Here is a 27,727-nt window from a genome sequence, read left to right on the forward strand (position 1 = left end):
TATAGAGCAGTGATGCAGATCACTAAAAATTTGCAAGCTTCATGACTGGAAAGTTGATCGAGAAATTACACAAATTTTATACTGGCAGACTGTTGTACCTGTGCATTTTTGCAAGGCTTAAACAAAAATATGCATGTGTTTGGGAAACTCTCTGGTGTAGTTCTGCTCCCTGGTGTAACATCTTGATGGATATGAGCAAGGGCTGAAAGGCACGGACAAGGGATGAGAGAAGATGGTGGTAACACTTGTGAGATTGCAAGGAAAGGTGTGGGGTGGGGGGCAGGGGTTGCTGGTCTCACTGAGGACTTCAGGTGCCTCTTCCAACAAGCTGCACCAAAGTCAATGAGTTTTACATCACACCAAGTCAAGTCACCATGAATAACTCAACAAGCCATAGAGACTTGGATTACACATAGCAAGAAGCCACCATGGTTACATTTACCTGGAAGGCTTCTCATTATAAGCATGGAAATTCTGAATGTTTAGGGCATGGTAGGTGGGGCTCCATAGCTGCCTATGTGCTAGGCCAGTGAAAGGTGGGTTACTGTGGGTGGTTGACAAGCCACCCAAAACTCATACACTGCTTTGCTTTCTTGTTTTTCCATGAAGAGCAACACAAGAAAGACAGTGCACTCACTGGGCCTTTCTTCTCCGGTTACACTTTCACCAGTTCGCTTCCTGCAGCGCCTTGGCCCTTGCCTGCTCCAGCTCCCTTCCTTCCTGTCTCTATGGCAATGAACGGAGTCGTCCAGGCAGTAAGGCTCCACAGTCTCCCCTTTCCATTTGCACCTACAGGCCTGCCGGCCTGCCAGCAGCAGCCATGGCAGCTCTTCCCAAACCACACGCACGTTTCGGCTTTCTTTCCTCTCTTCTGTCTCCCTCTCTCTCTCTCTTCCTCCCCATTCCCTTCCTCTGTTTCCTCTTTATACCCCCTTCTCACCCACCACTCCACCCAACCCAGCTGTTCCTGCCTCGGCCCGCAATCCCATACAGCTGTGCACCCTCGCGTCTCCTGGTCGTTGCCTTCTTGTGAGTTGCTCTCCCCACACAGATTCCCAGCCTCGCCCTGTTGTCTTCGTCCTTGCTCTGTGGAAGGTCTCAGGAAAAGGAGTGAGCCCCTCTGCCTCCTCACTTGCACATTTGGAGAGGTGCCATCAAATGAAGCAATTCATCTGACCAGTGCTTCAAGTGGGCATTCAATGGTATTTTTTTTCTGGCTAATCCAACTGTTCTCATATTTTAGGACTGGTTTATAGTGAATGTGCACACACCCATATATAATTCTAGTGTCTGCATGTCATTTTGTTAAGCAAATCTTTTTGTAAAGAGGGCAAGTACTTGACAACTCCCTAAAAAGGGACTGCTTTCATTCTTGTCTCATTCTTGCCTATAAATTGTGCACTTTGTAATCAGGTCTATGAAAACTTTAGCCTATTTTACAAATCTAAATTCTATGGAAATCAGAATTATATAGTAAGAAAATTTCAAGCAGACCAAAGATGTCATTTTTAATTAGCAGTTTTTATTCCTAGGAATAAAAAATTAAGCTTTCATTAATTTCAGTACATCCTGTATGTATTGTCGTGCATGAAGCTCTGACAGAAGCAGTGACTCACGAGGAGGACTTGCACTTGATGACCAGTGTCCAAGAATCGACCTCACAACTCAGCGTAGGGTCAGCAGAGCCAGCTGCTGCGTCTTCCTCTGACTTCCAGCACGTTTAGCAAATGCCTGGTCCTTTATTAGAGCCAGGGAGTCATGAGAAAGAAGAAGCTGAGAGTTCTATTCAGAAAGAGGCAGAGCAAACTGCCTCTTCCCCCCCTGATGCTGATCTCCCTGAGTCAGAAACAGAAGACACAGTAGGCCTTGTGGATTTTTCGAAAGCTGAGAACTGGAGGATTTTCCGTAGATATCAACAACGGCAAGATTTATTACGTAGGAGGGAGGAAAGGCATGACTTGGGAGAGTGATCCCATGTGGGCTTGGGAAGAGAAACCATTAGGGGGTTAGTATCTGTATAGCAAGGACCGCTATTAGAAAGCTTATCTATAGAGCTGTAAATCTTGTAGACAATTAGTATTAAAGGACTTTAGTTTTATTGCTGGTGAATGTGTGGATTGTTTACATACTGGGCTGGCAAGACATTACATGTATACCCAGAATGCTTATGTTAGAGCCATTTAGATTTCACTGCTAAGTTCTATTTCTTACATGCAACCAGGATGATGTTTCTGTGAAATGCTCCCAAAGCTCAAAGGGCACCAGTCTACATTCCTCTGCATACCTCAGAGACACTACTCTTACTCAAAAGTTCCCAGGTGCTGAGAAATATATGCTAAGGAAGAGGGAACTTTTTGCTGGAAAGGCCTCTGCAATTTCTATTTGCCCCAACTGCTAACCTGCTGGCAATGGCCAAGGTGAGACTGGGGGCAGGGAGCAAAAAACAGGGGCTCCCATGCTAGAGTACCCGCAGAGCAGGAGGCCATGTAGTTTGGCCAGGAGAAAAAAAAGTGCCTTAATTTTCTTGCTCACTTTAGTTACTTTCTCCTTGTATGTTCACTGCAAATGGGTTTTACTTCTCACCACACATTAAAGAGTCTATGGTGTATATATATACCTATAGGATTATCAAATAAGCCACCTTGAAAATACAGTAATAGACAGCATATAAATGAAAGTATAAATAGATAAATAAATAAAATAACCTATACTTGTGTGGCACCTCATAATCCCAGAAATATGAACTGCCAGTGCTTACACATACCATCTTTTTCAGACTTGAAATAGCAATCACTCATAGCTTAAGATCTCCAGAGGCTATGCTCCAGGCAGAACTGATCTTTGGAGTGAACAAGCTGGTGCTCACCAAAGGCTGAGAAGAGTGCTTGGCCACAGTGAGCTTCAGCAAGGGAAAGTTGAAAGTGCCTTTTAATATCTCCCTCCCCAGCCCAACCCCAAAAGTTCTACAAGTTATTTGGGAGCTCACAATTAAAAGAAATCTTCAGTGATTTGCTATAAAGCTTGCTCCTTTTCCAAATTGCATTCAACATTGTTTTAAATAAGCATCAGTAGAACATGACTTAATTTTGGGATATTACCAGGAACTGCAAATCTTACGGAGGATTATAGATAAGGAAAAAATAGGCAGGTTGCTACTGAAAGCATTTCTAGCCCAGGGCACTGTTTTTCTTCTGATCTCAGTGAGGTGAGACAGCTGGGCTGCCAGGAGAAGAGCCTTCTCATTTAGGGAGTAGCCTTCACTGGCACCTTTGCCTAGAGCCCTCCTTAGGGCTTTCTTGACACCCTGTGGCCACATTTTTGTTCCTCTGGGCCTTTTAAATGCAACCTGGGCCTCTTCGTTTTAAAATATGTTTTAACTCTCTGTTTTCTCTTGTGATATTTATGCTATTTTTATGTAGTTTTCTGTCTTTGCATTTAAATTGTATTATGCATACTTATGTTAAGCCACCCAGAGAAATCTATATTATGAGGCAAAACTCTTATTTTAGAGCTACTTATTTTGTGTGCTATCCATGTGGAATTTTGATTTAATGTGCGTACTCTGCCACCTGAAACAGAATAAAATAATGTTAATTATTTTACTTTTAGTTAGTTATTTTAATTTATTTTAATTATTTTATTTTATTTTAACTATTTTTAAATAGGGAATGAACAAATGGGCAGAAAAAGTATATGTGTCAAATGTGAAATTAATTATAGAAAATCTCCATGTGAAGTTTGGAATATGGGTAAAGTCAAACATGGCAGAGCCAGCTATGGAAGAATGAGAGAGGATGTGGAAACCTGGACATCCTTCTGTTTTATTTTTCAGGCCAACCACTACAACCCAGCTCAGAATTACATAATTTGTCTATTGATTTGGATATGACCAGTGCATGGAGGCTTGTGTTTTATTTCTTGTCTGTACTATCTCTCAGTGGCCCACATTCTTAAGACGGTCACCCAGGTTTTGGACTTCTAGTCTTAGTAAATAAGAGCTTTAGCTGTTGGGCAGTATAGAAATTAATAAATTAATTAGAAACACCTCTTTTTCAAACTTAGTTTTAAAAGATCTTGTTCATGTGTAATGTAAGGGATGGAATGAAATCCCAAGCAGTGATGATATGGGAGGCAAAGTACCAAGCAGTAATAGTTTAATACATTCTTGCAAAACTGGGCGCCCACCACACAAGTAGCACGCTGTTTTCACACAAGACATTGCTTTTTATTCCCTTTTCCCAGTTCGCAGACCCTGCCTCTTTTCTCCCATTGGCTGGGTTACTAAGAGTTCACAATCTTTTCCACCCGTCTACATCATACGACTCCTTGATATGTTCCCCCTCCCACTCATACATCCCATGTTCATGCTAATAAGCCCATTACCTATGAGAGGTGTGTCAGTTATTATTCATAAGCCTGTTAAGCGTGCACACTACTTTCTAAGAGTTCACTAGGTCATCTTGGCCTTGTAATCGTCTCGCTTGATGACCACTTATTTCCCAAATCTTGTAGGAGAATGAGATAGGAAAACAGTCCTTCCTCCAAGCTCATTACGGCCAGTTGTAAGAGGCAATCAATTTCCTGCTCCCTTCGCAAAAGGTGATGATTTTGCCATTGCCCCCCACCTCACCTCACCTGTGTTCTTCAGGGCTTTGATGTAAGAAGCACTATTATTTTTGGTACAACTTTCTACATAGTTCTGTCCTCAGGCCCTTTATTTCATCCTGGCTTTAATATTCACCTTCCTACTTAGTAATTTTTCATTTCTCACATTCCACCCTTTTTCTTGTATTAACATTTACAGTTACTAACTTGAATTGTTCCCTAAAAATTCCTCAACCATAATCTGTTCTGGGGATGATTTTCTACCTTTCAAGTCATTACACTTTCCCCATACTGGTTTATCTTTGGCATCGTAGTTACCTTGATAGATTCCACAGTCCATTGGACCATTTGGGTTATCACAGGTATGAAGCATGGCAGTAGTAGTAGTCCAGCCACAGCCATCAATAGGACTCCTCCCCATTTTGACAAGCCTCCACCGAACAATTGTCCCTACCATGAGGTACCTATGACCCCATTCCAAGTCTGTACAGGGACATGGGCTATTTTCCTCATTCTAGCAGTTATTTCTTCAATAGCCTTCCCTTGGTCATCTATCTGGAGGCAGCAGTTAGTTAAGTTAAATTTCCCACATACTTCCCCTTCCTTTGCTAATAAATAGTCCAGAGCCAATCTATTCTGATATACCGCCATTCGTAACTGGGTGTTTTGTTTTGCCAGTAGATTAAGTGCTACCGCAGTCTCATTGGTAATTATTTCTAGCACTGCTTGCAATCTAATTATACAATTTAACATATATATTGGTGTTCGATACCCCCAACTTCCATCTTCAGCCCAGGTAGCTGTTCCATAATACTGAATTATCCTTTCTGGTGGCCATTCATTGTCTTTCCAATTTCCTATAACTACTTTCATTGCCCACTTAGATCTTGTATTCCCATCTCATCATACACAGGAATGCCCAGGCATTCTCCCTGTTGAATGGGCAGTAAAAAGAAGCTGGGTCTCACTGTCCCTAGGACACATGCTCCAGTCCATCTCTTTGGCAATTGGGTGTACGCAAACTTTCCACAAATCCAGTATAATCCATCTGGAGCCTTCCAGTCCAAGGAAACATTCCCCACTTCTTTCCGTAGTCCTTTTAACTGAGCTATGTTCTCAAAGGGGTTGTTTGGTTGAGTCAAGTTCTCTCCACTCCACCAATAAGACTGAGGAGCAGAACTACTATTGCTGAATAGCTGATTACTGCATACTAAAGTCCCCATTGTCTGGTTAAATTCAGTTCTGGACTGAGTAAAACACAGTTGTTCAATAATAAAAGTCTTGAGGGTCCAACGGGTAGATCCCCTCCCTTATGATTGTCACTAAAAGTCAAAGACACATTACTTCCTGCTATGCTGCTTAAGTTAAACTCCTTTGATTCCCAGGGCCACTGTTCTCCCATATTAGTTCATCCACATACATAACAGTTTGTCACATTCAGAGAGGAAGCTATTCTCTCTGCCAGATCCACATAGAGATTCTTGGTGATCGCTGGAATCTCTATTTTTGTGTCCAGCTCTTCATAGAATGAGTGGAACAGCCTATGCTCTTTTGGATGTCTGGCTATAGTTCTAATTCCCACATGGATTACAGTATCGGGATCTGATCCAGTTCCAGCAATTTGGATCCCAAACTGTCCTTTCCACTGCAGATTCCAATACCTGGGCTTCAGGATCATGAAGTTAACCAGATTGCAGTGGTCCTTGTCACAATTCGGTTGAGCAATCCCTTTACTCAGAAAGGCTGAGTTCCCTTCCATTTTCCACATATCCCAAGCTACACATTTCCATTCATTGCAGTAATTCCAGTCTGCACTGCTACTGCACCCCACTTTTAAGTCCATTTGCCAGACACATATATTTGTCATTCTGGGTGTAGATGCAGATCCAACTCAAGGAGCCACACTTCCATTTAGGCCAAGGGTTTTTGCCAATAACAGCACATACATCAAAGAAGACACTCACCGGTCAATCCAAATCATGTATCCAGGTGGAATTCAGTACTTCCCCTGTACTAGTCAGGTGCCTAACCTCCAACCAGTTTTCTCTTGGGTTTTCCTTTGGATCATAACATATCTTTTTACCATTGTGGTCACAGATCTGATACATAGTGTTGTTGTGTGTACAGCTTCCCATCTGGATCCCCACACAAGTATAATCAAGGTCCTAGTCATCTGATTCCCTATTTTTGTGATTGCTATACAGTCACCACAGTTCCTTTCAGATTTTATTCCTTTTGCAGAGAAAGCGAACCACCATAACAGTAGTCTGATCCACATCTCTACCTGGGGGTGGGTGGGGGGGAGAGGATTCACAGGCAACCAACCTTCAATTATAATAATATCACACTCCTCTGTACAGAAATTTTGTAGAGGGGCACGATCAAGGCAGTGGACCCAACAACAGCACTCGCACCAGCAAGAGCACTGGCAAAATCAGCACATCCAAGAGCCAGGCAGTGCTGCCTAACCAACTCTCCTGTGTTCGGTCTTTCATAACTTGAGCTTCAAGGGCCCGTCACCAGGATCCACAGTCCACTCCTTTGGCGGCGGCACTGGTCCCTTCACCCTTGTGTAATGCGTTCACCCCTTTTCTTTTGTTCGGACAGCCATTTCGGTCATCAATAACACCAGCAGCGGACCTTCCCACTCGGGTTGCAACTTGGACTACCAGACTACCAGAACCCAATCTCCAGTCTTAAACGGGTGCACTGTGAAGTCCAGGGGAGCTGTTTGTGCCAGTAGTCCCTTTTCCCTGAGGGCAGATAAAGAAGAAGAAATCCCCAGTATATAGTTCTGTAGAAATTTATCTTTTGACTCGAAACTTGTTAACTCCCCCACCTGTCCCAAGTAAGGCAATCCAAACAGCATTTCATAGGCTAATATTCCTGTATCCTTCCTTGGAGCAGTTTGTATCCGGAGCAGGGCTATAGGTAAACACTTTGTCCAAGGCATTTTAGTTTCCAATACTAACTTTGATAATTGTTTCTTTAGAGTCTGGTTCATTCTCTCCACCCTTCCTGACGATGGTGGATGCCATGGGGTATGATACTCCCAAGATATTCCCACTCCTTTCATTACCTCTTGCAGTATCTTTGCCATGAAATGAGTTCCCTAATCTGAATCTACTCGCTCCATTATTCCGTATCGCAGTAGAATTTGTTCCAGTATTACTTTGGCCACTCCTCTAGCCATGGCCGCAGCCAGAGGATACACCTCGACCCATCCAGTTAAGTGATCGACCATGATTAAAAGGTACTTGAAGCCTCCCACTGGAGGGAGTTCAGTAAAGTCTATTTAAGCACTTTGAAAAGGCCGAACGCCAGGTTCCCGCCCACCAGCCGGCTGTTTCCACAGTACTTTCTTGTTTATCTTTTTACAAGTAATGCAGCCTTCCCCCACTTGCTTCACTACTGTGTAAATACCTGCACACCCATAAGTGCAGAGCAATAGGTCACACATTGCCTGTGCTCCCCAGTGGCTCCCCTGGTGTAAAATCCTCATTAATTTCCTCATTATAGACTTATTTAACATTTGCCTCCCATCTGGCAACACCCATTTGCCTTCCACTGTCCTCACAGCCCCCATCTCCTCCAACTACTCCCTTCGGAGTGAAAATGGGGTTGACTGTGGGAACCAGGACCCTGGGGGTGGCAATCATTATTTTGGCTTCTCCCTGACTTAATTCCCTAGCTGCCTCATCTGCCAATCTGTACCCACAAGCCTCAAACGTGTTCGTTCTCTGATGCCCATTTACATGAACCATTACTACCTCCGTAGGGAATATTATTTATTTATTTAAAATATTTATTTGCTGTCCTGTCGCAGCATTTCCTCCCAGATTTTCCCAAAGGTGTGTACTACCCTGAAGGCATATTTAGACAGTTCCCTCAGTTCCTTCCAGCCTCTTTAGCACCTAAGCCAGTGCATATAGTTCACAAGTTTGGGCAGACCACTCTCTAGGGAGGGTGCCCTGTTCTTCGACGGTTTCATTTTCCCCATCTACTATGGCATAGCCATTCCGTCGTTTTCCTTCAATCACCCGGGATGACCCGTCAATAAACAATCTTTGCCCTGATGGCAGGGGTTTTTCTCTAAGATCCGCTCTAACTTTGGTTTGGTATTCAATGATATCTAGACACTGATGTTCGAGATTCTGCCCTTCTTCCTTTCCTTTCCACAGGAAAATAGCAGGGTTCACACAGGAATCAGTAGTCAGAACTAAATCATCTTTTTCCAACAATATGGCCTCATATTTTAGGATCCGGGAATCTGTTAGCCATCGGCCTGCCCGTTGAGTTAATATTGTCCTCACCTGGTAAGGGGTGCTTAACACTAATGCACCCCCAAAGGTAAGCTTCCTAGCTTCCTCTACAAGCAGGGCGGTGGCTGCCACTGCCTGTACACATTCCGGCCATCCTTTAGATACTGGATCCAGTACTCGAGAGAGATAAGCCACCGGCTGTCTTTTACCTCCCCATTCTTGAGTAAGTACTCCCAGAGCCATTCCCTCCTGTGCAGTGGTGAACAGGTGAAATGGCTTTTCTAGGGATGGTAGGGCCAAGACCGGGGCTGAAATCAGGTCTTTCTTTAGACCCTCCACCTGTTCCACTTCCTCCCTTTTCCAACTCAGTTTCCTTGTTCCTCTGGCAATAGTTTGGCATATAATGTCTTGGTTTTCTGTGCATAGGACTCAGTCCAGAGTCTACAGTATTCTACTAATCCCAGGAACTTCCAGAGTTCCCGTTTGCTCTTGAGTAGTGGCAGCTCCACTATTCCCTTTATTCTCTGAATTTATTCTTCTTTTTCCTTCACTTATCAAATGTCCCAAGTATTTCACCTCCGTCTCAACATACTGAAGTTTATTCTTTGAGACCCTGAAATCGTCTTTCCCCAAGAAATTGAGTAGTTGGTTGGTTGCTGCCAATACAACCCCCCTTTTATCTCCTGAAATGAGGAGATCATCTACGTACTGGAGGAGTGCCGTCCCTTCGGGGACTCGGAATTTCTCAAGTAATTGTTCCAAAGCCTGTCCAAATAAGTTCGGAGATTCCGTGAATCCCTGTGGCAAAGTGGTCCAGCGGAGCTGCTGTCTCTGTCCACTTTGAGGGTCCTCCCACTTGAAGGCGAATAGATCTCTGCTTTGCTCCCCTAAGGGGCAGCACCAGAATGCATCTTTCAAATCTGCCACAGAGAACCATTTATGTGAATGGGGGATCTTGCTTAAGAGGGTATAGGGGTTTGAAACCACTGGGTGTCTGACCAATACGATTTCATTGACCCTCTGTAGGTCCTGTATCAGACAGTATGTACCATCTGCCTTCCTGATAGGTAGAATCGATGTATTAAAAGGAGACATGCAGGGTTCCAATAATCCATCTTCAATTAGGCCTTCAACTACTGGTTTTAGGCCTTGACGCCCCTCCATTAATATGGGATATTGCCTTTGTCTTACTACCTCACAGGGCATTTTCAGTTGAATTGTTATCAGTGGGATATTCAATTTCCCCCAGTTCTTTGGCCCAGCCCAGACTTTCTCATCCTCCTTGGTCAACAAGGCCATAGTTATCTTAATGTGTCCTGATTGTGACTTTAATTGTAGCCCCAGATCTATAATGAAATCTTTCCCCAGGAGGTTACATCCAATTTCTGGAATATACATCTCCTGGTGAATACACTCCTTCCCCAATTTGAGGGTAGTGCATTGAAAAATGGGTACTGAAAATCCTTCCCCCTTCACTCCAGATACCTTGAGTTTCTGAGATAACAAGTTTACTCCCTGGATGATATAATTTAACGACGTTCGGGCTGCCCCAGTGTCTACCAGGAAGACCACGTACTCCTCCTTTTTTTGCTCTGAGGATGGTGCACACATGTTGTTATAAGTTGACTCTGCAGCCAACTTCACAAGGGGTCAGCAAGCTAGAATTAAGGAAAAAAAGCTTAGATTGGGTTCAAAGTTCAAAGTCAAATTAAACCTTATTTGAGCTACAAAGTAAGGAACACAAGACTTGGCCTAGTGTCTTGGTACAAGGTAGTAGTCTGAGGACCTATATTAATCTAGTACTTTGATAACACACTGACAACGTATTAGACAAATAACACTAAATCTAACAGGAATGTTTAAATAGGCATAATGATACAACATGGTTCAGATGCTTTTCAAGTGAGAATGGAAAACGGTTGTTCATATGAGAGGCTCACAAATTAAGTTGGGCAGATGGTAACAACAACAAATGAAATGGCAAACAGAAGGATTGAAGAAAAATAAATATTGAAAATTATCATACTGCACAGCCAAAAATAAAATCTAGGTTCCAAAATTACTGGAGTATTTTCATCTGTATTTTCCAGGGAGCTTCATCTGCGTAGCTGGCTCTCACATTGGAGAGGGCAAGGGGAAGCCAGCTGATTAAGGAACGATGTGGTCCCCTCCCAGGGAAGCAGGGCTGCTTGCAGGTTGTAGGTGATGCTGTCCCAATCCCTAGAGGCCTGGCCCAAGGATACTTAGGAAGGAACAAAAGTACTTATGTCAAAGGTGCTGTGCATTTTTGGGGGGGCGCAGTGATGAAATATGTGGAGTATAAGCAAGAACAAGAAAGCTTCTGCTCCCCTTCTCTGCAACCTACCATTTTCCTAAATAGGTCAGGGTGTGCCCTATGCTCCCCCCCCCCAATGTTTCCTAGGCAAGTGATACATCAGTTCCTTTTCCCAAGCCAAGAACAAAAGACAATGCATTTCCCTCTGCTGCTGTATTCAGTGCATACAGGCTCTGCCCCACCCTTCCTAGGAGACACAGGAAGTGGTACTTGCTTCAGAAAAGGAAACTGTTTAATTCTCACAGCAAGAGCAGCCCTTGGCTACAGAATGACCTGGGAGGTCTTTTAAGGGCAATTCTCTCTGATGCTCTTCCTCCAAGCTGAAGACCATGATGCCTTGGCATGGCTCCAAACCTATGCTGGCTTTTGACCAGTGGGAAAGTTCACAGTCTGTTGAATTTTAATAACCTATTTGCCATTCTTCTGGTAGAGCCCATCCAGTATAGCAGCTGTGCCCCAAATTTAGAATTTCTGACTTGGTTTCCTGAGGCTGGTAACCTAAGCAAAGAAACTGGAGCCTAAGTGCAATGTGTAGTCAATGGCAAGCTCCTTCAGTGTTCAACATAGTGTCCTTCAAATGTTTTGGGCCATAATTTTTGACCTTTGCCATGCTGGTTGGGGCTGACTGGAGCTGAAGTCCATAATATCTGGAAGACATCATGTTGGGGAAGGCTGGCCTTGGACACTCCAGAAGCTTGAGAATGCCTGTTATAGATGTCACAGAGCTTTATTTCTTTTGTGCATAAAGATTTGTACAATGCATGGTAGTTCAGTATTCCAGACCCCAGACTTGCACAGGTGCTATTAGAGTGATGAGGGAGGTGATAGGAGGCAAAGCAGTTGGTACAAAACCCTAGCCCTATCTTGAGAATTGGGGAAAATGATGTTGGGGGACTCATGTTTTACCCCATCGCCTCTGGGATGTGCCTCCAGGTTCCATCTTGACAAAACAAAACAAAACAAAACAAAACAAAACAAAACCAAACACACACACACACACACACACACACACACAAGAGACTTCTGCATTTTGAATTTTCACAACAGCCTTGTTCATTAGCCCTCAAAGTTTGGTCTGGCTTATTTACAGAAATCTGCTGGGGGATGACATTTGAAGATGTGAGTTGTAAATTATGTGATAGCTGCTCAGCTCTGCCTCTTGTTTCTTGATGGCATTTTAATGCTTATCCTATGGAGGCAGTGAACCATTGTGCAGAAGAGGTCTGGGAGTAGATAAGGCTGAACAACCTGAGGTGTTAGCCAGACAAAGATAATGTACCAGAGGTGCCTCTCAATGGAAGTGAGCAGATGGTTTTAGATGGGTTGTATCCCCTTGGGAGAACTAAGTGTGCCGTGGGGGGATTTTCCTAGGCTCAGTGGTACTTTGGAGGCTCTCCTAGGCTCAGTGCTACTGGGGGAAGCTCAAGTGGCAACAGTGACTGGAAGAATATGTCATTAGTTTGGCCTTGTTTGTCAACTGCAGTCCTATTTTAAGACACGTCTTGCCTCAGTTGTCCATGCATTACTGTAAAGTCTGCCTTTCAAGATAATTCAGAAACTTCAGCTGCTGCAGAAACACAGTCCTCCAAGAGTTCATGGGGGTGGGGGCAGGTAACTTATGCTGGACTAGTTGCCTGTTCATTCTTGAGCCAAATTGAAAAGGATGGTTTTATACTTGGATGCCATGAACAATTTGGGACCAAGTTATTTGAAGCGTCGCATCAACCGCCAATGCCCTCGTCAGGTACCCACCTGTGGGAGCCTTGGCAGCCTCCTCCCATCTGTACAATGCACATGCCAACAGGGGTCCACTGGGCTCCCTCTCTCCCTCTCTGTACAACTCTGAAAGCCTCATTTGTTTTCTTGAGCATTCTTTTTTATAAGATATATTTTATTGGTCCCCTGTTGCTTTTAGCTGTCTTTAGATGGTTGTTCCTTTTGGGACTGTTTTTGTTACTGGGTCTTAAGTTGATTCTGATGTATATTTTGTCTTTGAATCCACCTTGAGAGTTTTATACCTGTAAAGTGGCCTATAAATTGTGTAAATAAAACAAAAATAAATGAAAAGTAAACACTATGGGTGTCCCTGAGTAGTGGACTAAAGAAAGAATATATACTAACACTGCTCCAGTATTGATAGTGCCTTCACTTGCTTCCCTTTCCTGGTTCCAACACTCCACTGAGATCCTCTTAGCACTGGGTTTCTCTGCACAAAGGTGCTGGCTTCCATTTGTTTTTTCAGAGCACAATTTAATCAACCTTATAAAAGAAACTGATTTGGCTTGGTGATGTTCTGGACAAATACTGGAAGTCAGCTGCAGTACTGGTTCAATATGGCATAAAACCAGGGAGGGTAGGAAGTCAGTGTGCCTTGAATTCAGATAAACTGTTTCTCAGGAGAATCCAACCTAAGTGGTTTTTCATGCACACTTACTTTAGGTTATGGTTGAATAATGCTGGCGAATGATACAAACATTGTAATAAAAAATCTGTTCTGAAGGGGGGGAATGGTAATTTAAATGAAATGGTTGCATATTAGTCATGCAGTTAATTCATTCTTCTTGGCTACCTGCTACCACCTGCTTGTTATTTTTCATGTTGCCTACTAGATTATCTTGGAAAAAGTACAACATGTAATACAAAAAAAGTTTGATAAAATCTAAAGCTAAACCCCCAAAGCAACTACTGTGTTGAATTTGGGGCTTTCACTTGGAGTCATTTCCCACCCTGATGCACTGTGTTCATTTGACATTGTTATTTTTCATCTCCCACCCTCCCCACAAATCTCAGCTGTGGCTCCTTTGAAGACATTGATGCTTCCTGCCAGTATTCAGCCATAGCTTTTCTTTTAGCCTTTGTAAATAACAAGTTATCTTCTAATATTGCCACTGGTCCAAGAATGAGTATTGCCAAGTCCTATATACGAGAGCTATTTTGAGAGGGAAAAGAAGGGAAACTATTTCAGCCATTTTGGACAAACCAGAGAGAGTTATGATAGCATAAAAGGTGAAAAGGACTCCAAGACTCATGATCCAGATGTGACAAAGCCAATCATTTTCTCCCTTGACTTCATCAATTGTAGGCACTAACAAACTATCCATCCCCAACACCTGTAATCACCAGCTAGGCATTTCAAAAATTCTGGTACCTCTGAGGGCAAGGGGTGACACCCAATGTAGGTTAAAGCTTGGTAGACCCCAATAGGAGTGTCCATAATCTGGAAAATGTTGTGTTTGCTCCTACAGTTGGTACTGGAGGATAGCTGGCAGAGCTTTTGCTGGATTCGAGTGCATGTGAAATGAGTTGCACAGGAAACTGCATGTCAGAATAGCCCCGATAATTGCCACTGTTGGGTTATTGTACCATTGTGCCTTCATCTATTGTGTCTTCCTGTCTTAATAGGCAACATGACAGTGCAGCATGTGCTTTTGTCCTGCAAAGTTTGAACCTGATTCACAGATTGGTCTCAGGGCTTTTCTACATGAAGCATAGCACAACTCAATAACCCAGGGATTATATAGCTGAAAAGCTCTATTGTGAGCTTGGATTTCAATTCTTCAATGAAACTCAAAGGAAATACACTGATTAGCAGCCTCATGTAGAAAGGTGTTTGGCTGCTGTGTTGCATCACCTGGTCATTTCCAGGATATAACAGCAGCTGTTTACAAGTAAAGCACCAAGACTGGGGTAATGGAGGCATTGGTGAGATGCAGTAGAGCCATAGGCAAAGGCAAAGTCAAGTAGGAGCAAGAGTCTGATACCAGCTAGGTGTGGCAGAGTCAGAACTGAGGGCTAAGTCAAGGACAGATGAAAGTCAGATCGTCAAGGCATGCAGATCCAGAGCCAAGGCACAGTCCAAAGCAAGAGACAAGGCAGGGCAGAACTAGAAGCAAAGGTAAGGCCAGGAAAATCAGATATTTGGCAAAGGAAGTCAGGAACAGGCAGGGATCTGGACGAAGAGAAAGGCTTTTCTGAACTAGGGGTAGGATCAGAACTGTGAGGCTGAGCACATGTGGCACTGTGCACAGGTGTGTGTATTACAGGCAATTGTGCAAATTTAAAACACCCAGTGACTCATGCAATAATCACACATTTTTCATGCAACTAATGCTGCTTTTATGAAAAGGTACAGTCTATGCCACTGCACCAATATCATTAGTATAGATCAGTGATTCCCAAAGTGCCAACCTTCTGGGGTGATGGAAAGATCCAGGAGCAGGGCGGTGACTGGTTGTTTTAAATTTGCAGTAGAATAAATGTAATACAAAGAAAGAGGTTTGGAACTGCTAAAGTGTGGGGACCACTGGTTAATTAATGTGCTAGATTAATGTACATCTATCAATTTGTAGCAGATGTTCACATGAAACGTGGACACTGGTGTGTACAAATTATTCAGATGATATTCCAGCACAATTCTTTAAACAATTGTTTGTAGCTTGTAGGTTTGTGTTGGGCCCAGCAATAATTGGATCTATTCAGACTTGCTTTAGTAGTCAAATGGATTCATTTCCCAGATGGATGTTCAAATAGATAATCACACTCCAAAAAGTAGGAAACACTCACATATGAACAGGTGTTTAGAGTAAGAGCAGGTTAAGAAATCCCTCTTCAGTGCCATTTGTTGATCCAGGGTTGGTGTGTCTGGGCTGGTGTTAAGAGCCACTAGCCAAGGTCTACACTCCAGTAGGAGTCCACTGACAGCAGTCCCTTGGTTGGGCCTCTCATCTTCACTGTTGCAATTGGCTTGTTTGCCTGACACTTACTGTGGTCCAGGCAACACTGGTGGTGAGAAAGAAGATATTCCTGCTGACTCACTCACTGGCTCTCTGCTTGTCAAGCAAGCAAGGGGAAACCATGGTAAGGAAGAGGATGAGGAGCCATAGCAGCTGCTGCCAATGATGGGAAGAAGGTGACCTTACTGAGGGAGCGGTCCATTGAGTGTGTCCCATTCAAGGTCCCTTCAAATCCTGGGTCAGAAAATGGCTTGGTTGACCCTTACAATAACACACAGTCTGTTTTGTGTTCAATGTTTTTATTCTTCTTCTTCTTCTTCTTCTTATTTCCCTCTCCATTAGTGTCAGACATGAAAAAACAGATACCATACGCTGCATTAAATCCTGCCGGCAGAATGATGTCAACTGTGTGCTAGATCCAGTTCATACCATTTCCCACACTGTCATTTCACTGCCTACATTCAGGGAATTTACAAGGCCTGAAGGTAATCACTTTTCCTTGCTCCACAGAAATAGTCTATAATGAAAACATTAGGGAAACTCCTCTGAGAAAAAAGTCATGGCTTAGAGTCAAACAGCCTCTGCTGTGGGGGAAAAAAGACAGTTTTCGTGTGCCATGTAGGATTGCAGACACAGAAGGCAGAGCGTATTGGCACACAATGGTAACAAAGTACAATTGCTGTGCAGGTTCCAGACCATGCAACAAGGTTCTAAAACTGCAGGTTCTCAGCATTCTGCTTGCCATGCCATAGGAGTGCTCTTCCTGGGCAAGCACTTCCTGAAGAAATGTGACAACTTGAAATGTATTGTTGCTTTGCTGTTGTTCTACTTTTATCAGATTTGTAGTTGCTGAAAAATCTGTTCAGATTAGTAATACCTGTGTTGTTGTTTCCATTGCCATGTTCAGCTTACAGTGTTTTTGTCCACAGAGATTATTTTCCTTCGTGCCATCACACCAGTGTACCCAGCTGCTCAGGCAGACATCATCTTTGACATAACAGAAGGCAATCTACGGGATTCCTTTGATATCATCAAGCGCTACATGGATGGCATGACTGTAGGTGAGAAACTGTCTTTCCTTCAGCTGTTATCACTGAGATGAAGGAAATTATTTGATTCAGCATTAAATATATGAGGTAAAATACAATAAAAACACAATAAGAAATATCAAAATATAATACCATTTCTCTCTGTAAAACATTCATTTTCTTCCTGAAAAACAGGCTCTCTTTCCTTCAGTAAGAACAATATTTTGGAAGCCTTATAGTTCTAGCTTGTTCAGGAAGAGCAGTGGAACACACATGAGCATAGCCCAGCAAAAGATAAAGATTTTATAGCAGGTGCTTCTCTTCTTTTCTCAGTGGGACCTGCTATAATAGTACTGCACCAAGGTTATATATCCAAGTTGTATATTGATCAACAAATATTGAAGGCATGATCCAGCGAAAGTCAGGCATTTTGAAGTCCCATTGATTTCAGTGAAAGAGTCTAAGGGAAGGCTTCAATCTCTATTTAAATAAAAAAAATTAACTTTTGGTGGTTTCCACCATTAATCCTTCCCTTCCAAACTGTCCAGCTTTACTCCGGAAAAATAGGCATGAGAGCAACTTTTTTTGAAAGAAAGAGAAAGTGTGTGTGCATGCGTGTTGTAAGGAGGCGATGAGTCACAAACTATCCAGTGTTACTATTAAGCAAGTTTCTTAATTTGATTTAGCTGAAATGGTAGCATATATCTACATGCTTGGAATGGACATGGACTAGATTTTGATCATGCTAATGGTCTTGTCTGGGGAACATAAGGATAAATTGAAAATCTGCACAAACCAAATGGTTAATTTTGTGAACACTGCAAAGTAGGTCTAGTTGTCTTGGTGGTGTTCAGAATCTCACTGTATTTTTATTTTGAACTTCTGTGTCTGTAATGTAGATTGCTGTTGGAAAACAAACAAACAAAACAGGTGACATTCCAGGGCAGGCTTCATCGTGTAAAATCACACAACCTATCAGAGCTTTGCCTGAAGGTGGTGCTATTGTCTTAACGCTTTGCAGCAACCCAGCTCAGCGGAACAGTCTAGGTTAATTTCATGTGCTGTCAAACAGAACTGTGAAGTTGAATGCCAAGTAGGAGCTTGTCAGCCTTCCCATCTGAAATAGAGAGGTTTAGAAAACAGCTGTGAAATATGTGGGGGATGTTTTTGTGTTAGTACTGAAGATTGCAGAAAAGTGATTGGACTGGTTTGTATTATTTATGCTACGAAAATGCTTGTCATGTGACAGGTAGGGATATTTGGGTAAACAAAGGGAGGACTTACATGTTTTTAGGGGCTCCTGTATGTGATCTGTGTCTGTTTATGATCATTGCATCCCCCTTCAGGAACTTTCTCTGTCATAAATTGCATTTGTTAGATGTGTTGTGTTGTGAGATATTTAAACCGCTAATGGATTTTATTCTGAGTGTTGTTTTTATCTTGTTTTAAATCTTTTAGTGGTATCATATTATATCATGTTGTATTTTAGGATTTTAATTTTTTGAGCTGCTCACATATTTTTGGGTTTTGGGCAATATAGAAACATGACAATGATGACAATAATAAAAATACTAATAATAGCTATTTATTTGTCAGATTGCTATGTCACTCAAAAGTCATACTCTTTTGCTGTGGTTCACAGCAATTATAACCATAGCACGTAACATAAAACACACTATACAAATAAACATTAGAAGTAAAGCCTAAAGTAAATCTCATCAGCATTGCAAAGATTTAAAATGCAGTAAAGGATTTATTTATTTATTTATTTATTAAAAGCTTTTGTATGCCATCCTGTTATACAAGATCTCAGGATGGCTTACAATATTTAAAAAGACAATTAAAACAAGAGAAATGGATTTAAAAGCAAGAGAAATGAAAAGTGGAAAATGCAAGCAAGAGAAATGGAAAGTAGAAAATTCCTGGGAAAATAGGAAGGTTCACCTGATGCTGGAAAGAGCACAGCACAGGCACCTGTTGAGCTACTTGTCATTATCTCCTGGGCCCTAGTGCAGAAGCACATTAGCTTTTCCCATAGGAATGACTGGCATATAATATCAGGCAAAATAACAGAGCATATGAGGCCAGTATCAGATGCAAGAGCTAAGACCAACAGTAAATGGTTCTATCTCTGGTTCTGTTTGGGTCACATTAAAGTCTGACATTTTATTTATTCTTTACTAAAATAAATTTTATCCCAGCTTTCTGCCAAAAATATGGTTGCTAACAGACAGAATGAAGTGGTAATAGAATCAGAGGTACAAATCAAATACAAAAACGCACACAAAAGGCAGAAAGGACTGACCAAAAACATCAATGAAGCCATTAAGAATATAATCTGAAACACCACCACAAACAGACAGCTGATTGCATTCAGGCAGGCTTCCTTGGGAGGACATTTGGCAAGTAAAGTGCTTGAAAGAGGCTCTTTCACCTATGCTGATCTGCCAAACAAATTAGGAAGAAATTAAATATGTGTGTACTTAAAAAGCACTAAATGCCAACAGTAGAGTAGCAGGGCCAGCTAGCTTGAAGAGAAAATGCCTCCCAAGGCAGATAAGTGCATAGGAAACAGTCTTGGAATACAAATCTCTTAAGCTAATAGCAAAACACCATTCACTAGGAGGGCTGGTTGATCCCTTTGGGAGTGCCTTCCTTAATGTTGTCCCATTTTGGAAAATGCTTACTCTGTGCTGGCTGGAAAACGGGAAACAAAACAGAGCTTTGTTGGCAGAGATCGTTGATAGGTAAGCAGACATTTCATATCTAGATTGCTTTCTGTTAAGTGTTGGTTTTCTGGTCAGGTTTCTGTTCTTCCTTACCCAGTAATTCTCATTCCAGCTTGGGTTGTGAGGTTAGAGCCTTGGAGCTAGAGGCAGAGCCCAGTGGCATATGGCCTTGTGGCATATGGCAAGGAGCAGCGCCTCAGCATCAGAGGACAAAATCTGGGAGCAAGGCCTGGGGGACATGGAGGGGCACTATCAGCAAATAGGAATTTAGTCCATATGAGGCATTTTGTATGGGTCTAAGACTCGTGGGTGAAGTTTCTTCCTCCCCCTCCTCTTTCACAGGTTACATGTTCTGGTACTGTTAACAGTTTCTGTTAGCTAGGGCCTAGTAAATTTTGGTGGTAACCCTAACCCTATACCATGAAAGCTAGGGAATAAAACCAGGTTGTCAAAACATGCTTGATTTCATTTTAACCTAGGCTGGTGCAGGTCACTATAATACTGTCTCAGCCTGGCTAGAAAAGAGCTGGACAGTGGGAAGGAGTGCTTTTTTCTTCATCTGATCCTTAAACCTGGTTTCAGCCAAGCCAGACCTGAGCTTTAGGAGCAGATTTGCCAAATATGAATACTGGGACAGTCTCCCTATTTTGTAGTTCAGTCTGCAAGGTGTCACTTGTAGCCTTCAATCTCAACTGAACTACAGGAAGGGTAAACAGAAATAAAGCCTCTGCTTGTTCTCTTTAAGCCTTTTTACAGACTTTCTGCTACATACCTTTTTGTTTTGTTTTTTTCTTTTAACCAGCTGTCAGTGAAGAATTCATTTTCAGCCTGTAGAAAAAGGCCCTATTTAAAACCTGGGGTATTATAAAGCACTATAAAGCTTTTTGCTTCACTCTGTGTCAGAGTTCTGAATTCTATGAAAAGGTTTCAAGGTGGCTAAATGGAGGGGATGCAGTGGATGTGGTTTACCTGGATTTCAGCAAGGCCTTTGACAAAGTGCCCCATGATATCCTGGTGGAGAAATTGAGGAATTTTGAGATAGACCAATCCACTGTCAGATGGATTAGGGCATGGTTGACTGACCGAAAGCAGGGGGTAACCATTAGTGGGGAATCATTAGGATGGAGACCAGTGACAAGTGGAGTCCCCCAGGGCTCTGTCCTGGGGCCGATCCTGTTTAATCTTTTCATCAACGACATGGAAGAATGGGTGAACAGTCTGCTGATCAAATTCACAGACAATACTAAAACTAGGGCAGTGGTCACAACTGAGGAGCAGGTACTCCAGATCCAAAAGGATCTGGACAGACTGTGGAAATGGGTAGGAGACAACAGGATGGCATTCAATGTGGATAAATGCAAGGTCTTGCACTTGGGGCATAGGAACGGGTTTTATAAGTACAGGTTAGGGGATAAGTGGCTGGAGAGCAGCACTTGTGAAAGGGACCTCCGGGTGCTGGTTGACTGCAGGCTAAACATGAGTCAGCAGTGTGATTCGGTGGTCAAGAGGGCGAACGCCACCCTTGGTTGCATAGCCAGAACTGTGGCTTCTAGATCGAGAGAGGTATTACTACCACTCTACAACTCTGGTGCGCCCTCCACTGGAGTATTGTGCTCAGTTTTGGGCCCCTCATTACAGAAAGGATATAGCCAGGTTAGAGTCAGTGCAGCATAGGGTCACAAGGTTGGTGGCTGGTTTGCAGGGGATCCTGTATGAGGCGAGACTGAGGGAACTGGGTCTCTTTAGCCTGAAGAAGAGGAGACTCAGAGGGGATGTTGGTGACATACAGGTATGTGAGGGGATGTCACACAGAGGTGGGTAGAGACCTGTTCTCTCCTGCAGAGGAAGGCAGGATGTGCTCCAACGGAGCAAAGCTCAGGGAACCAAGGTTCCATTTAGATGTCAGGAACACAAACAGTTAGGACCCCGAGGGTATGAAATGGGCTTCCACAGGAAGTGGTTGAGGCCCCATTGGTGAGGGTGTTCAAGGATAGGCTAGACATGCACATGGTGGGCATGTTGTGAGTGGAGCTGGCTGGAGCTGGGGGTCAGAATGGATGCCCTGGGAGGCCCCTTCTGACTTGCTCTGTTTCTATGTTTTGTCTGAGTTGGGGCATGTTTGGGGAAAAAAACCCCTCTGTTCTGGAAGCTCTTGCTTCATACAACTACTGCCTTCCGGCCATCCTAAAGAGGTGCTGAATTATAGTCCCCTCATATGCTGAAACTGCTGCTGCCCAGAGAGAGTGTCTCAACTTCCAAAAGGGCTGTTGTAATTAAATTGTGGAGTAGGAATCCAAAATGGTATGTATTGAGAGCATCCAAATTGAAAGCACCCAAGTTCAGGGTCAGAAAGCTATACCTTGCACTCACCCAGGGACATTTTTGTCAAGTCTTATTTCATGTTCCAGAGATAAGTCTGGGCACTGAGAACAGTTGTCTGGTGAGATCTGATGCAAATCAGGTATATGAAAACACATCATGAAATACCAAATACTTTTCACACATATATTGCCAGAACAGTGTGTGTGAGAGCACATGGAACAGCATGCAAAATCGGAGCTCAGTCCAGCTAAGACAAGAGTTGATTAGTTCTGTCATCTCACTACTGTCTGTTGCATTCCTCACAGTTGATGATTTTACTGTAGTTGATTAGGTATTTATGACTTTAGAGTCATGACTTAACGTTGTATATAGTATATTGTGTTTTACAAAGACTGGTAGAGGCCCTGGCCTCTTTGTGAAGATATGGGTATGATGGAAATCTAATAAATAAGAATAAAAAGCCCAGGTTGCTTTAAAAATGATGTTGATGCAGCACAGGTATGAACAGGTATGAAAACAAAACAAACCCCCCCCCCCAAAAAGATTCTCAGATATCTGTGGCCTGAAAGACATACGTGGAATTAGAAAAAATAAAACATAAGAAACAAAACAAATACAAGAGAGGAAACAACTGCTCTTGCTTTCAGTTAACCTATTCCTAACGCAATTTTGAATTCCTGCTGCTAGGATTTGGTTGCTGCAACATTTCTCTCCATAGCAACCAGGTGCTGTTGGTATTTAACCCTTGGCTATCCATTTCCAAAGATAACATGCTCTTTCAAAAACAATCCCCACTCTTCATTTAAAGAGATCTCTTTATTCTTAGAATTTGGTCAGGGATTGGAATACATTGCAGCTCTGACAGTGTCATTCTTTAGAAACTCTGCTTAAAATAGCAACCTGGCTCTTGTCTTGAGGTGATGATGGATTGATTGTGCAATGGCTTCCAGGCCAAATCCTCTGGATTAGGGTCTTTCTTTTCTTTGGGAAATAGAATCACACAGCCATGGCACGCTGTGTGCCATGGTGTGGCTGCAGGCCAAGAAACAGCTAACCAGTGAGGATTAAATGGTTGTACAGTGAAAAATACAGGATCTCACTAGAGTTGTGCTAGACATTAATACAAAATCCAAGCAGCACTAAGATGGCCCCATTTAATTCAGATATGATCATTCTTGTCAGGAGCATCAAGGTTTCAAATGGAAGTCTTGTGGGGAGATCCTAACATATTGACTGGGCTGTGTTGTGGACACTTTGGCCTCCAATTCACTTTAGGCATAGAAGAGAAACGGGAAATTCAGCATCACTGCTGCATGGAGCGCCTCTGGACTGGATGGGCTTAGAGCTATGCTGCATGCTATGCTAAATGTGTGACAAGTGGCCGAACTGATATCATTATCATCATATTGCATTTATATCCTACCTTTGTTCCTCTTGCAAGGAACTAAGGCAGCTTACAAGGATCTCTTCCATTCCATTTTATCCTCACAACAACCCTGTGAGGTGGGTTAGGCTGAGAGGGCATGACTGGACTAAAGACTCCTACTGAACTACAGGTCTCTCAGGTCCCAAGTCCAGCACTGTGACTACCATGCAGAATCCCAGTATGGATTTGGACTATACTGTGCATTGGGGGGGAGGCACTAAAGCTTCCCTCCTATCCATTCCCCACTCCATTTACCCCCTGCAGAAGGAAAGACATCTCCAGTAGTGCAAATGGAGACTTTCTTTTTCTTTAGCCTTCTTGGGGTGGGGAATTTAGGGGAGGAATGTAGTAGGGTGGGAAGGGTTAGTGTATGCCACTCCCCCCCCACCCAAGAATGTGCTGGGGTTCCAGTCCTGTTCAGGGGGCCACATGCTTGCACTAAAGTAAAAAAAATCTAGAATCAGCTATACATAATGCACCGTACACAGCTTGGAGGAAAGGGTAGCCCTCATTTGAATGCGAGCCTTTCTAGCCTTCTGCCTTTGCACAGTCAACAGTATGGTTTGCTTGCTTTGCTTCAGCTTCTAGTTCAAGCCAATGACCTCAGAGACCCTGTACGAGGAGGAGCCAGGTATATTGCAGAGGCTGTACTGCAAGAATGGCTAGGAGGTTATGAAGGTTCACTTCACCCCTGTTGAGCCTGATTAATCTGCTTGCCCTTCCTCTGGTAGAGCCCCCATAAAGCAGCAGGCCTTGTTCTGTTCTGGTGGCCCACTGTCCTGGTTTCACCTAGTCTTGCCCTGGCCATGCCAATGTGAAGGAGTATTGTGAGTGCTGGGGGTAATTGCAAGGAATGGGTTAAATCTCTGCATGGCTCTTTCTAGTTCAAGATACAGGGTTATTAGCAAGCTGGCTCTGTGATACAACATACAAGCAGAAACCAGACATGAAGGTGAACTGCCTGAGGAGCTTACATATTTCAAAGGGGGCAAGGGGGAGGGAAATGTAATTATATCTAACAGCAACACAGATGAGCCCAAAGAATACTCCAGTCCCTGATTACAATGCCAGAAACTCTCGGGATGAGAGGATTGAGGAGATTAAGGAGGGAGATTGAGGAGATTAAGGAGGGACGCCCACTCTTCTGGTTACTCCCCCAACCAGAACGATCCTGGCAGCAATGTCAGCTGCCCCGGGCCTGATGGTGTTGCTGTTGAATGCTACAACAAGACATCCCTCATCCATGACTTGATCTGACCTGGCATGTATTACCGAGACCTGGGTGGGAGAAGGGGAAGATGTCTCCCTCATACAATTATGCCCATCCGGGTACTTGGTATAACACCAATCATGCCCAGATGGGAGGGGAGGGGGGCCACATTAATTCACCGAGCCGACATACCCCTCACGGGGCTTCCTGTCCCTTCAAGGCCAGGTCTTGAGTGTTTGTACCTGGTGTTGTGTGATTGAGATAGATTAGGGACTCTGCAGGTGTATCGTGCAGCCTCCTGCCCAGCAGACTCCCTGCCTGAGCTGACGGAGATCATCTTAGATCTGGTGTTGGGGACCCCCCAGGATGTTGGTCCTGGGGGACTTCAACTTCCATGCTGAGGCGCTTCTATCCAGGGCTGCTCAGGCCTTCATGGCTTCCATGGCAGCCATGGGGCTGTCTCAACGTATCACCAGCCCAACCCATGAAAGAGGTCACACGCTTGACCTGGTTTTCTCGACGGGGCGGGAAGAGGGTAGCCTGGAAGTGAGAAACTTGACCTTAACTGCTTTGTCATGATCAGACCACTTCCTCATGAGGTTTGTGCTCGGGGCTGATACCTTCCTCTGGAAGGGTGCGGGTCCGCCCTCAGAGCAAGATGGATCCAGATAGATTCCTGAGGGCTCTGGGGGATTTTCTGTCTGATAAAGCTGGCACTCCTGTTGATTTCCTGGTCGATTCATGGAATAAGGAGATGACCAGGTTAATCAACACAATCGCTCCTAAGCGCCCTCTCCCACCTAGCAGAGTCTGCTCGGCACCATGGTATACGCCTGAGTTGCAGGCAATGAAGCAGATTGGGAGAAGGCTAGAGCACAGGTGGAAGAAATCTCGGGACAAATCTGACTGAAAACACTTACGTGCTCATTATCGAGCCTATGCTGTGGCAGTGAGGGTGGCGAAGAGGCAGTTCTCAACTTTCATTGCTTCCTCACGGTGCCATCCAGTGGAGCTTTTCTGAATAGTGCGAGGCCTAACACACGCTGGCCAGGAAAATGACGTGGTCACACCTTCAGCAGCCCGCTGTGACAACTTTGACCAGCACTTTAAGGAAAAAATAGCTCAGATTTGTCATGAATTGGACTCCACAGTTGATATGGTTCTAGTACAGGAAGTGTCCAGAGCTCTGTCTGGTCGATCTTTAATGGATGAGTTTCAGTTATTGCAGCCTGATGATGTGGACAAGGTGCTTGGGATGGTATGTCCCACTACCTGTCTTCTTGACCCTTGCCTTTCCTGGCTACTTAAGGAGGCCAGTTATGAGATTGGTCCCTGGGTCCAGGAAGTTATTGTTGCCTCACTGAGGGACGGCTGGATCCCAGCCCCCTTGAAGGAGGTGGTGATTCAGCCTATCCAAAAGAAGGCATCTCTGGATCCAGAGGTGGTCACCAACTTTAGACCGGTGGCCAATATTCCGTTTTTGGGCAAGGTGTTAGAACGGGTGGTGGTGGGACAACTCCAGGCACTCTTGGATGAAACTGATTATCTGGACCCATTTCTGTCTGGCTTCAGAACCGGTTATGGTACTGAATCTGCCTTGGTCACCCTGTATGATGACCTGTGCAGGGAGAGGGACGGGGGAGTGCGTCCCTGTTGGTTCTCCTGGACCTCTCAGTGGCTTTTGATGTCATCGACTATGGTATCCTTTTGGATAGGCTGGCTGACTTGGGAGTAGGAGGCACTGCGTGGCAGTGGTTCCACTCCTATTTGGCTGGCTGATTCCAGATGGTGGTGCTGGGGGACTATACCTCTGTGCCATGGCAGCTTTGCCATGGAGTTCTGCAGGGCTCTTTTTTGTCCCCTATGCTATATAACATCTACATGAAACGGCTGGGAGAGGTCATCAGGAGGTTTGGGCTGCAGAGTTATCAGTATGCTGATGACACCCAGCTCTTCCTTTCATTTACATCTGCTCCAGTTAAGGCGGTGGCTGTACTGAACCAGTGCCTGGCTGAGGTAATGGGCTGAATGAGGGCCAATAAACTGAGCTTCAATCCAGATAAGACGGAAGTCCTGTTGGTAGGTGGTGCAGGTCTCCAGTTAGGTGATTTTGACCCAGTTCCGGATGGGGTAACACTCCCTCTAAAGGACAGGGTCTGCAGTTTGGGAGTACTCCTTGACTCAGAGCTGTCACTGGAGTTCCAGGTGGCGGTGATGGCAAGGAGTGCTTTCCTACAACTTTGACTGATACATCAGCTGTGTCCTTACCTGGATGAGCACTCCCTAGCAACAGTGATACATGAGCTGGTAACTTCCCGCATGGATTACCACAACACAACAACAACAACACGCTCTACATGGGGCTGCCCTTGAAAACGGTCCAGATACTGCAACTGGTACAGAATAGAGCTGCCAGGCTGCTGACAGGAACCAGCCGTTACTCTTATATAACACCAATCCTCTACCAGCTCCACTGGCTTCCAGTTGAAGTCTGGGCTTAATTCAAGGTGCTGGTTTTGACCTATAAAGCTCTAAACGGCTTGGGACCAGGATACCTGAAGGAACGTCTCCTTCCTTATACGCTCTCACGCCCCTTAAGATCTGCAGGAGGAACCCTGCTCTGGGAACCCTCTCTAAGAGGTAAAAAAGTTATCAACTTGAAGTAGGGCCTTCTCTGCTGTGGCGTCCAGACTCTGGAATGTACTTCCGAGAGAGGTACTCCTGGTGCCAAGTTTATACTCTTTTCAGTGCCATGCCAAAACCATTTTATTTCAACAGTATTTTAAAATTTAACAACTTTTAACCTTCAGTCACTCTGTTTGCTTTGTGATTTATTTTGCTTTGTTTCTATTATTTATTAGAAATTGTTGTTTTAATTGTTCTTTTAAATATTGTAAGCTGTCCTGAGATTTTGTATAATAGGATGGCATACAAAAGCCACTAACAACAACAACAACAACAACATTAAGTTCAACACCAGCAGTATCCTGGCATCTGTGCTCATCAAGTAATGTGCCTGATCCACATTATATTGACGGTGGGCTCTTCTTCTGAATCATTGACCATATTATGATAAT

General features: G+C 43.8%; 1 protein-coding gene across 1 annotated transcript in view; it reads left to right on the forward strand.

Annotated features, from left to right (window-relative positions):
• FBLN1 (fibulin 1) overlaps positions 1-27,727 on the forward strand; it is a 119,328-nt gene that overhangs the window by 79,030 nt on the left and 12,571 nt on the right. Inside the window, exons 15-16 of the mRNA XM_044450841.1 lie at positions 16,278-16,420; positions 16,865-16,996. Of these exons, the coding sequence (XP_044306776.1) occupies positions 16,278-16,420; positions 16,865-16,996 (275 nt within the window). The remainder of the gene's footprint in view (positions 1-16,277; positions 16,421-16,864; positions 16,997-27,727) is intronic.

This window comes from Varanus komodoensis, unplaced genomic scaffold (assembly GCF_004798865.1).
Source record: "Varanus komodoensis strain SLA01 unplaced genomic scaffold, ASM479886v1 scaffold69, whole genome shotgun sequence".
NCBI classification, from domain to species: domain Eukaryota; kingdom Metazoa; phylum Chordata; class Lepidosauria; order Squamata; family Varanidae; genus Varanus; species Varanus komodoensis.